We start from the raw sequence: 11,305 nt of genomic DNA, 5'->3' as shown, positions 1-11,305 counted from the left end.
TTTTTTTTTGTACATTAATTTAAAAGATCTGAATCTGAAAAAATTTAATCTGAGACTGAATAGATTTTTTAAAAATAATAATAATGAAAAGAAGATTACTGAAAAATTTCAAATAAAGTTTACTCAGAGAAATAATACAAATATTCAAAACGTTTGATTTTATTTTAAATCCAAATCTTTCTTTTTCAAAGTTCACTCTAAAAATGTGACTTTTGCTTTCAGTTTACATATTTTCGATTTCAAATTTTTCTTTTAACTACACAAACATCATGGCCCTGATTTAACTCCATACTCCAGTAGGTAACAGCACCGTGGAGCCAAGATGGGCTGCGTTATTGTATTTCTGACTACTTTTTTCAAGTAACGAGTAATGTAAGGGATTACTATTGCAAAAAAAAAGTAATTAGATAACTGTTACTTTCCTGTAAACACGCTGCATTACTGCGTTAGTAAACCATCGTGATTTTGTTTGTGATAACATCTCATGACACTGACGTAAGCGCGTGCGATGTCCGTCACAGCAACAGACGTGTGTAGATCAACAATGAATAATATGGAGTGCGGGAGAGAGTACGACCATGCAGCGTTTAAAGCTTGGAAGTACTGACATTACTTTGACTTTCCGTAAAAAGTGACAAAAACATTAGCGTCCGCTGTTCACTCTGCGGGGGAAGAAAACTTCTTTCCTCAGCGTTTCAAATCCGAGCAAGCACCCAGCAAGCCGCCACATGAATGTGAAATTCACAGATCACCCCGCTGACATGACCGCTGCGACAGGACTCAGTGCCGCTGGATCTTTGATTTTATTTTTTTTTTTTTGTGTTTTACTTGCATCTATTTGAAAGAGTGAGTGTAAACACAAATCATTATTTTATTTTATATGCTGGAATATGCAGAAAATAGGTTTAAATGTTAAACAATTTCTTAATTTCAAAGACAGTTGCATATATAAATTTTGCTTAATGCAATGTGCATAAAATTAAAAGATTAAAACTAATAAAACATTTTTTAAAAAGAGGCTTTCCATTTGATTATGCATAAAAAATAGAACTGGGCTGAAAGTTCTATTGCTTCTATTGCTACGTATTTAGGTTGTGTATTATGTTTTTAAAAAGTAACTAATTAACTAAGTAACTAATTACTTTTGAAAATAAGTAATCAGTAAAATAATGGGATTACTTTTCTGGAGAAGTAATCAGTAATTGGTAACTAATTACTTTTTTCAAGGAACTTGACCAACACTGGTGTGAAGAAACAAAAAAATTTAGACAAGCAGACTGTTAGATAGTCCATGATTGTGAAATGTCTTAGACAAAGACACTAAATCTTATGTGCTTTCATGCAGCAGTATCTGCTACATGCTACCTTTTTCATTCTGACTACTTCACTTCATAGCCTGCACTTAAAGTAGCTGCATTACACTGCACTGACAAGATGTCAGCATGTGGGAGTTGGAAAAACTGATGTTGAAGATGTGACAGATGGGACTGATCTTTTCTTTTTTCCCAGATACATAACTTATGCCTCGCATGCCTTGCTGTGTGAATTTATGCTGACAAGACCAGTCACCCTGAGCAAAACTGTCTCAGCCAAGTGTTCTAATTTTGGAAGTGATACAGAGCTGCAAAAGCAGCAGTATCTTTACAGCTAAATGAGTTTTTACAGCGCCGTCACGGCCTCGGTCTTCTGTTCAATGAGCTGTTAAGCATTGGCTTGGAAATATTTACCTTCCCAAGCATTTCTGCAGATTCAAAAATCCATACAGAATGACTGACACCAGCATTTTAAAAATCTTGTAAACAAGATATGAGGTCTTTATTTTCAGTCAAAAGACATTTCTACTAAAAGTGAGAATTTACAGTATTGAAGCAAAAACCACGTCACAGTTATTTATCTGCAGAACAATCCACGCAGTGACTTTAATATCATTGTGCTTATTTGTACAGCATTATAAAATCAGCATAAAACCAAGAGCTTGTCTACTACCAGAGACTGAAAGTTTAAAGCTGACATCTACTTGATTTTTGTTGTATTATTATTATATCATTGCGCAGGTTGTATATGCCAAAATAGCAAGTTGTCAAACTAGTGATACAACCAATAAGTGGCAGGCAGTTCGTGTAGACAGTCTACTTAAAGTCTTGAAGGATATGTTCCCCAGTCTACCAGGAGGTTTTCTGATTTTAGTTACAGGTGCAAAATACAAGAATAATATACAACGTCCCTAAAAAATAAGAATATTTCGTTTTCAACAGGCTTTTGACAGATTCCTAAAATATTTGTGTTTTTGTGCTTTCATGCCAGACACCCTAATAAATTTGTTAAGAACTGTATAGCATATATATTCTGTAATGTTCAGCTGTGCAGCAGAGAGAATGCAACAAGCTAATTTTAGGTTGGTCTTAGGTTAGGTTGGTCTTACTGAATCAGTTATATATCATTAAAGCTTTAAAATCCCTCATCATGATGGCTTCTTTTGATAGGAACAATGTGTTTAAGCTCCTTGTGATTACCTTCACCGAGGTCCATGACGGCCAAGACGGCACTGCACCTTGCCTCTCCCAGCTCATTGGTTGCCACGCATGTGTACAAGCCAGCATCATTTGTGCGGCAGTCTCGTATCCAGAGACCACCCGAGTCCTGGGCTTCCGATGGAGATAAGAGCTCATCGTTGCAGTACCAGGCCAGCGAAGGTGTCGGATGCCCCAGCACTGACACCCTCAGTCGGATATCACAACCTGTTCCCACTGCTGCTTTACGGAGCTTACGCACAAAAACCGGAGCTGCTGGTTCTTGGATATTAGCCCCATTTTCTGGAACGTGGTCAATGCTGATTTTGGCCCTCTTGGAAGGGATGTTTGAACTGGAACTGGAACTTGAACCGTGGCTTTCTGCCATCTTGACTTCTTAAAGTCTTTTTAATTAACTGTACTTCTTATCTGGCAATTGACTGGGTTATCAAGATGAACTGCATCTATTGAATGCCTCTTCTGAAAGACTCCATTAGTTTAGATGTCTCTGGGCTCACTGGGAGTGCATAGGGGGTTTGAGCTGGGATGTTGCACCAGGAACTGAAAAAAACCCAGAGTATATTTATCACACTGACATCAAAGTTATCTACCGATCCCAACATGCCAAAAAAACCCAAATAAACAAACAAAAAAGAGATATTTTTACTCTGTAATATGTATAAAATGTATTATTTTGAAACTGGTTATTAAAATGGCTTAAAAGAGGCTGATTGTACCCTTTGTAATGTCTCTATATACCAAGTGAAAGTAAAGTCATTATAAGTGACAAAAAAGCATCCTGGTCTTCAGTGCAAACCTGAATATTGTTGCAGCAGAGCCTATGAAATTGTGAGAAGCCCAGGTTTACTACGGGCTTTAGTGGGAAAACTGAGCTTGTTAATGTGTTTTAACCCAAACTGTGACCTTTCCTTATAACCCCAATTCCCCCCAAAAATTGGATGATGTGAAAAATGTAAATAAAAACAGAGTGCAATGATTTGCAAATCTCAAAAACCCATATTTTATTCACGGTGGAGAACAGAAAACATGTGAAATGTTTAAACTGGGACATTTTAGTATTTCATACAAAATATTAGCTTATTTTGAAGCTGACAGCAGCAACACAAAAGCCTGGAAAAATAAGTGGAACTAACAAGCAGCTGCTGGAGGCACATTACCCTAGTAACATGTTTGTAACATGAATAAGTTTAATGTAAGTAAGTTAAGTAAAGACGGGCAGAGGAGAATAATAATGTTTATATTATTATTATTTTATCATTATTATTAATAATAATAATAATAATGATAGTTTTACATGTTTCTCAATGTAAAACTGTAAAGATTGTGAATATTTCATCATCTGCAGAACATAACATCATCAAAAGATTCAGAAGAGCTGGAAAAATCTCTTTGTACAAAGGCTGAAAATCAATACTGGATGCTCATGATCTTCAGGTCCAAAAAAAAGTGAGGATTCTGCCTTAGAAATCACTGCAGGGACACTTTCAGCAGTCACTGTATGTGTATGTCATTATTGTATGTCCTCTCATTTTGGCACCCGTGCCACGAAACTGATGAACCACAGAGAAGTCAAGCTGTGGTAGCCGGGAGGGAGAACCAATTTTAGAACCTTTTTGGATGCCACTAGTGGGTCTTAGACTAAACAACAGCCTGTAGCTTGAAGAGTGGTACAAGTTGTCAAAGGACTGTGACGCCAAAGGTCGTGTTTGGTTTCCTTCACCTACCTGCAGTTAATGTTGGCAATTTTTTTCTAAATGATAATAATACTAATCAAATGAGGGAAAAATTCATTCAATTATTCAATTATGACAATAAAATGACATTTTTTTTGCCATTTAAAGGGCAGAATTTCATAAGCCTGTGTAGGAAAAAGTGTAGTGATCACTCCAGATGACAGCAAGTGGAGAAGCAAAATTAAAGAATAGCTGGCGTATTTCTTTCATGTGTTAATGTATGATGTTTCATATGCTGATCCAAGGAGTCGCCTAAAATAGGCTATATAATAGAAAGTAATGCACCTTACCTCTCTCTTGCCATCAAAGCCGACAAGAATCCCTTTGGACATCCCCGCAAAGTCCATGTTAAGGTAACAAGATCCATGGAGCAAAATGTTTCATCTCAAATCATTTGCTAAAGCCCGTGTCTCTCAGTGTCCTCAGCGAGCACGGGCTGTAGGTGTAAGGCCACCCTAGATCATGTAGCATTAGCAGCCACGGCCATGGTCCCTTTCAACAGCTTGAACCCTGGTGAAGGGTGAGACAGAGACAGATCCCTTTTTTCCTAAATGTCAAACGACTCAGGCCTTCCGGTCTTGTGTTTTTACCATTAAAAGAAAATGTAAGTGCTTTTTAAAATCGACACCCTTAACCTTTTTAGGCTTTAATGTTCTCAAGTCGGTTCGTGTTATCTGTCTCCTTCTCTCCCTTGTCACTGCTTCACCCCCAACTCCTGCAGGTCGGGAACGACAGCTGCACCACCACAGATAGGTCACATTTCCTAGCCTGCAATGTATAACCTATTCTCTCACACACACACTCACACACACACACACACGCACACATGCATGCTCAAAGCACTCACACTCCAAGCCCTTTAGATAATGTTATCAAGCATTGTGTGTGTGTGTGTGTGTGTGTGTGTGTGTGTGTGTGTGTGTGTGTGTGTGTGTGTGTGTGTGTGTGTGTGTGTGTGTGACCGTTGGAATTGCTATAAAAAGAAAGTCTAAGAATAAAGACATGAGTGATTCATAGAACTGTAGGGCAGTGATATAACGATACAATCTAACTGGGAGGAATATTTACTATGTTTGTTTAACTGAAGCATAGTGAGCAGCTGTAGGTTTTGTAGAGCTTTTATAAAAATAGTTCTAAGTTGTTGTAGCTTGTTTTTCACTCGCTCCATCTCTCTTTTATTTTGGTAAACTTCCATTCACTGATCAATATTTCAATAAGAATTTGGGCTTTGGGCTTTAAATTCAAAGCAGTGCTTGACCAGTTTTTACAGACACATTTGAATGACAGCCTGGATAGCTAAGTTAGTGTGACAGTGAGCAAGGTGCGTCCCTAGACGACACCATATTCAGTACCACTGTAGGTACGTCTGTTTAACTCCTCTTAACCCAAATATGTAATCAGCCAATCACATGGCAGCAACTCAATACATTTAGGCATGTAGATGTGGTCAAGATGACCTGCTGAAGCTCAATCTGAGCATCAGAACGAAGAAGAAAGTTCAATTAAGCGACTTTAAATGTGGCATGGTTGTATTTTATAAACAGCCATCTCTAGGGTTTCAGACCACAGAGAATGGCCTGAAAATAACCATTGAGCAGCAAGTTTGTGGGAGAAATTGCTTTATTGATGACAGAGGTCAGAGGCGAATGGGCTGACTTCTTTAAGCTGATAGGTGCTGTATGCAACAGTAACTCAAATAAGCAGCTCGTTACAACTAAGGTATACAGAAGAGCATCTCAAATGCCACAGAAGACCACACTCCTGTAGGCTAAACAGGAAACTAAGGGACTTAGAGAAGATTTGAAAAATGTCGCCTGAGTCTCAATTTCTGCTTCAACATTCAGATGGTAGAGTCAGAATGTGCTGTAAACAGATTTATTCTGCTTGTATCAACAGTTCAAGCTGCTAGCGGTGTAACGGTGTGGGGGATATATTCTTGGCACACTTTGGGCCCTTTATTACTAAATAAGCATCATTTAAATACCACAGCCTAGTTAAGTATTTTTGCTGACCATGTCCATCCTTTATGACCACAGTGTTCCAGCAGACTAACACACTATGTCACAAAGCTGAGATCAACTCAAACAGGTTTCTTGAACATGAAGATGAGTTCACTGTAAATGACCAACAGAGTCACCAGATCTCAGTCAAATAAACCAGCTTTGGGATGTGGTGAGACTGTGTACACCCATGAGATTCTCATCATGGGTGTACAGCCAACAAATCTACAGCAACTGCATGATGTTGTCATGTCAACATGAACCAAAGTCAAAAAGTTGTTATATAAAGTAGAGCGTCTGATTTGCCATCCATCTGCTTCAAATGTGTCAGAGGAGGACTCCAAGGCCACCGCAGCACAAGACACTACATTTGTTCTGTCTGGACTGGCTCCTTTTATTCCCTCTTTTCAATCAGTGGTCATTATTACAGAGTACTCAGGAGTCCATAAAACCAAGAAGAAGGAGAAAATAAATGGCTTCTCCTGAAAATCTCCTGCAAATACTGTGCTGTTGCTGTGGAAACAGTCACCGAGAGACTTGATAAGCTACATGATTGTAATCAAACAAAAAGGTCAGGTAAAGTAATAATACAACATAAGAAAAGATGCTCACATTTCCTTTACAAACAAAAATAGTACATTCAGAATTTACTTTTATAGTAAAACATATAATCTTACTATCACATAAAGAATCACATTTATAAATGAGCATTATTCAGGAAGGGAATAACTTCCTAATACCTTCATGATTATAATGCTATTATTCAATGAAAAAGCTACATTTAACCACAAACTAGAATTTGCTCAACAATTATCATTGCAAACTTAAGTCTCCATATGTCCAGTTGATTATGAGCTCAGCCATTAGCTTCTGCGATTCCAAATAGCTCAAATAACCAATATGAAAGCAATAACTGGTGTATCTCAGTATTTCTCTGTTTTGTCTGTCGTACCTCCATGTCAGTTTGATCTCTCTTTACTGTCGCCAATCTAGAGAGAGAATGTGGAGAGGTGACTTGAACTGGTATCGAGCTGAGTGAAGCTGGAAGGTCATCTGTCAATTGACCATAACTTACCAACCATAACTAGCCTAATAGTTAGGTATGTTAACATGGTCTATAGGCAATGATTCACCTCAAGCCATAAAAGCCATAAAAATCATAAAAGGACCTTCAGATTCTGGGTTTGTTTTTCATCCCAAAGGTTGGCACTTATGTTGTATGGGGGCACCAAGTGCCAAAATAAATGAACTAAATACATAATAATTATTTATATTTTGAATAATGAATGATTTTCCATTTTATTTTATTAACACATTTAATGAATTATTTAATGATGTTTTTAATATATTTATTTTGGCACTCAAGGCCCTCCATACATGGAATCCTTCCAATTTACCATAATGCCTCTATTTGCAACAAACTGTTGGCAAACTGAGGACAAGATTATTTTTCTTTTCTAAATACACTGCATTTACAAAACTCTGGACTCCATAAGACACATACACCACTTTGATCTTAAGAGTGCCAGACAAATGACACTCCCCTTTCTGTCAGTGTAAAGAAGTTTAACTACACATTTAATTCCTCAAATGTCTCAATATAAGAAAAAAAAAAAAGTACAAATTCAGCGGTATGTCTCAGTTTTTTCTACTTGATAAACAAATGCAGCTTTAGTAAATGAAAGAAATCTATCAGCAGAACTCTTTGAGCTGAATTGTAAGAAATAAATGTTTGGAGTTAAATAGAAAGTTCTGGTAGCCCACTGCGATCATGTAATTGTAAAATTGTAATTTTAAAACGTTTTATTTTTGTTAATTCATAGAAAATGTCCCTTTCTTTTTCTTTCTCAAATACACTCAAAGTAAAGTACACAGGTGACTCTTGTCATTATAGGTATTTCTTCAATAATATCAAAATACTTTGATCTACTTTCACCTCCACAGTGATAAGAACTTGTCTGCCGTATGTGTAATAATGGATTGGATTTATATAGAGCTTTACAATGCCACTGCTCATTCACACACTGGTGGAGGCAAGCTACGGTTGTAGCCACAGCTGCCCTGGGGCAGACAGACAGAAGCAAGGCTGGTGTTGGCCAACACCAGTAGGGTAAAGTGTCTTGCCAAAGGACACAACTACCAGGACAAAGAGGCCGGGGATCGAACCGGCGACCTTCAGGTTACAGATATGCTTCCCAACCCCCTAAGCCACGGTCGCCACGGTCATGGTGTAGTTCAGCTAATGGTGACTGAGCTTAAAGAGAGCCAGATATGCTTCAGATCCCTCTGACTTTATCCTTTTTTTTTCAAGTTTGATTTCAAGGAGCTGCTGCTGTGCTGACAGACCCCTAAAGTCTTTCAACTTGCCTACAGTCACAGAAACTTCAAGATCTTTCTATTAAATTCAACAATGAAATCTGCTTATGGCCAAGGTGTTGGAATCTCCGCTTTTAGTAACGTGATACACACACACACACACACACACACATATATATATATATATATATATATAAATTCATGTATATTTTTATACTTAAATTATATATTGTAAGCTTGACTAATCTTTGTTTTAGCAAACCTACTGAGAGGAATTGTTCCATGTTAAAAAATAAATAAATAAAATTATATTCTCAATTGCTATTTAGCATACCCTAAAACACCTTTTTGGCTTGCCACATTATAAACCAAAGCAATGTTTTATTTTCTTATGAATACATTTTTGAGCCATCAAGGGGAAAATAATAACAATAAAAAAAATTAAAAAAAATAAAAAAGGATACAAAGCAGGAAAAGCCCTTTCTTATTTCTTATTTCTTATTCTGTCAACCATCGCTTAACCTGTCAGATTCTGTTTTTTAACTTCGCATCTCTATTAAGAACACTGGCAGTGATGATCTTTGTTTATTGATTTATTTACACACTGATTTACTGATTAAATTTTTTGTTTTGTTTAATTTTTTCCGCTCCATAATGCGGCAGCTCCTATGAGTCCTTATATGTTTTGTATTTTTTATATTCAGTCCCTTAATTTTCCCATCAGGCTACATCTGACTCTTGACCTTTCTCCTGTATAATCATGAGTAAAACGCTCTGTTAGCTGTTTACTCACCAGCTTTCCAAGCTCTATGGCTGGGACTAAATACACAAGGCAATATTGGGATGGATTAGATGGTTTTTATAATTTGTTTCGTTTGCAAATTAAGTATAAGCTAATACTAATACCGTTTGTAAATGTAATTCATAGAGCAGGTTTGTATTCAATGAGTTTATGCTGGTTTATTACTAGAAACTACATTTCAATGTTAGTTATACTGTCATTGAATTTTACTAATAATTATAATCACAACTTTGAGCAATTTTCATCATTTTTCTCTTGGGTGGCTGCATGTAATACTATTTTTCACCTTCATCTAACAAGGGAAAAAAGACACAAATGCCTTCAGGGTTGTGTCAGGAAGGACATCTGCTATAAGAACTGTCCAGATCAAACATGTGGAGCCACCTGGTGATCCTGTGTGAATAAGGGAGCACACCATTTTACATACCTGTTCTTGTAAACTGCACTTGAACAATGTTCTACACATACAACTTGATTCATCGACTGATATTGTGGTAACAATGTTTTAAAGTGCCAGGTATTGTCACTAAGACACATTCTACAGCTTCACCTGCTGGATGCTGATGCATTACAAGCGTGTTCAGACAGTGGAATCTCTCCCAGTGGTGGAGTGAAGCCAGGTACCTTTAATCAGCTACAACACTGTAAGTGCAGTTCTGAAGTATTTGAGGATTGCCATTTTATGCTTATGTTATCATTCAGATCTAAGTTGTCAGCAGTTCACTGAAGAGTCATTTTTAATTTTTAGATGGTTTTAATAAAATCATTGTTGGAAGCCTAATCAGATCAAACTACCCCGTACTTTGTGTTGTAGAACTTTTCATTATTCTCTCAGTCATTAATCATCTCATAAAACCTCACACTGAGAGACGCACTGGAGGGATCATGTCTGCTTTAAGCACCACTGGCCAACATTATCAGACTGGGAAGGGATTTTGCAGTGGTAAGTAGAAAAAGCTCTACTTCACTCTACTTCAGCAATTTAATAATGCATACAGATGAGCGATAGCATCATCGTATAGTGCAGTTCATCAGTCAAAAGGCATTTTTTTATAAAAAATGATGACACTTTTAGTCCGTTTTGATGATAACTCCCATCCCAATTCCTGAAAGGTTTAATAGAAGTAAAAAGAAAAGAATGCAATGATTTCAAAATCCCATAAATCTATAGAAAACATATCAAATGTTTAAACTGAGAAAACGTAGCATTTAATGGGGGAAAAAAGGTCATTCTGAATGTGATGGCAGTAACTCATCAACAAACTTTCCTACTATTTAACATCCCCTCTTCTTTTAACTACAGGTTATAAACATCCAGTACCAAATGGCCAGTTTAGTACAATGTTGGGCCCTTTGAGAGGTGCCAAGATCCACAACTGGTCATTAGCACACCACTCCCGGAGTTGTGGCATACATGCCAGTACTACAATTGTAAGCCCCTATTCTTAGATAGACAGCGTCATTAGCCACTACCTATCTGTTAACAGTTTGTTTGTCTCACTCTCCATGCATGTGAATCTGCTAGGATTGGTGCTAAAAGATGTGATTTACACATACATGTTTCTATCAGACCACTTAAAGTCTGCTTTCATGCGCATTATAATGTTAAAGTTTGCCTATTTACTTAATGTGTAACTGGGCTATGAGACTACGGTATATAGGAACTATATGTGTGTTTGGCTGTTATATTGTCTGCTGTCTAAACATATATATATCGTTTTTTAAGGGATTCTTATAGCAAAACTAAATGCTTACAAACCCACTCTTTCATTTAAATGAACACCACATCAGGGCTGTTTTCACTTAGGGGTTTTATATTGAGGTCATATGATGTGTGAATGAGGACCCAAATCCAGACTGGTGTGACAGAGCTAATACAGTTTTTTACAGACGCTAGGACACATTTCTCAATACTTAGGTCAC

The 11,305-nt window shown here is 37.1% G+C and overlaps 1 protein-coding gene across 2 annotated transcripts in view; it reads right to left on the bottom strand.

Annotated features, from left to right (window-relative positions):
* The window catches only part of LOC102300534 (striated muscle preferentially expressed protein kinase), a 61,683-nt gene extending 56,708 nt beyond the window's left edge, over positions 1–4,975 (bottom strand). For both annotated transcript variants that reach the window (XM_042221430.1, XM_042221431.1), the window contains exons 1-2: positions 4,555–4,975; positions 2,514–3,071 (exon numbers count right to left, since the gene is read on the bottom strand). In XM_042221430.1, coding sequence (XP_042077364.1) covers positions 2,514–2,898 — 385 coding nt within the window. In that variant the 5' untranslated portion in view covers positions 2,899–3,071; positions 4,555–4,975. The remainder of the gene's footprint in view (positions 1–2,513; positions 3,072–4,554) is intronic.
* Positions 4,976–11,305: the final 6,330 nt, after the last annotated feature.

Source organism: Haplochromis burtoni, unplaced genomic scaffold, assembly GCF_018398535.1.
Source record: "Haplochromis burtoni strain Fernald_Lab_line unplaced genomic scaffold, NCSU_Asbu1 Contig_67, whole genome shotgun sequence".
Classification (NCBI taxonomy): domain Eukaryota; kingdom Metazoa; phylum Chordata; class Actinopteri; order Cichliformes; family Cichlidae; genus Haplochromis; species Haplochromis burtoni.
This window is presented reverse-complemented; position numbering and strand designations above follow the sequence as displayed.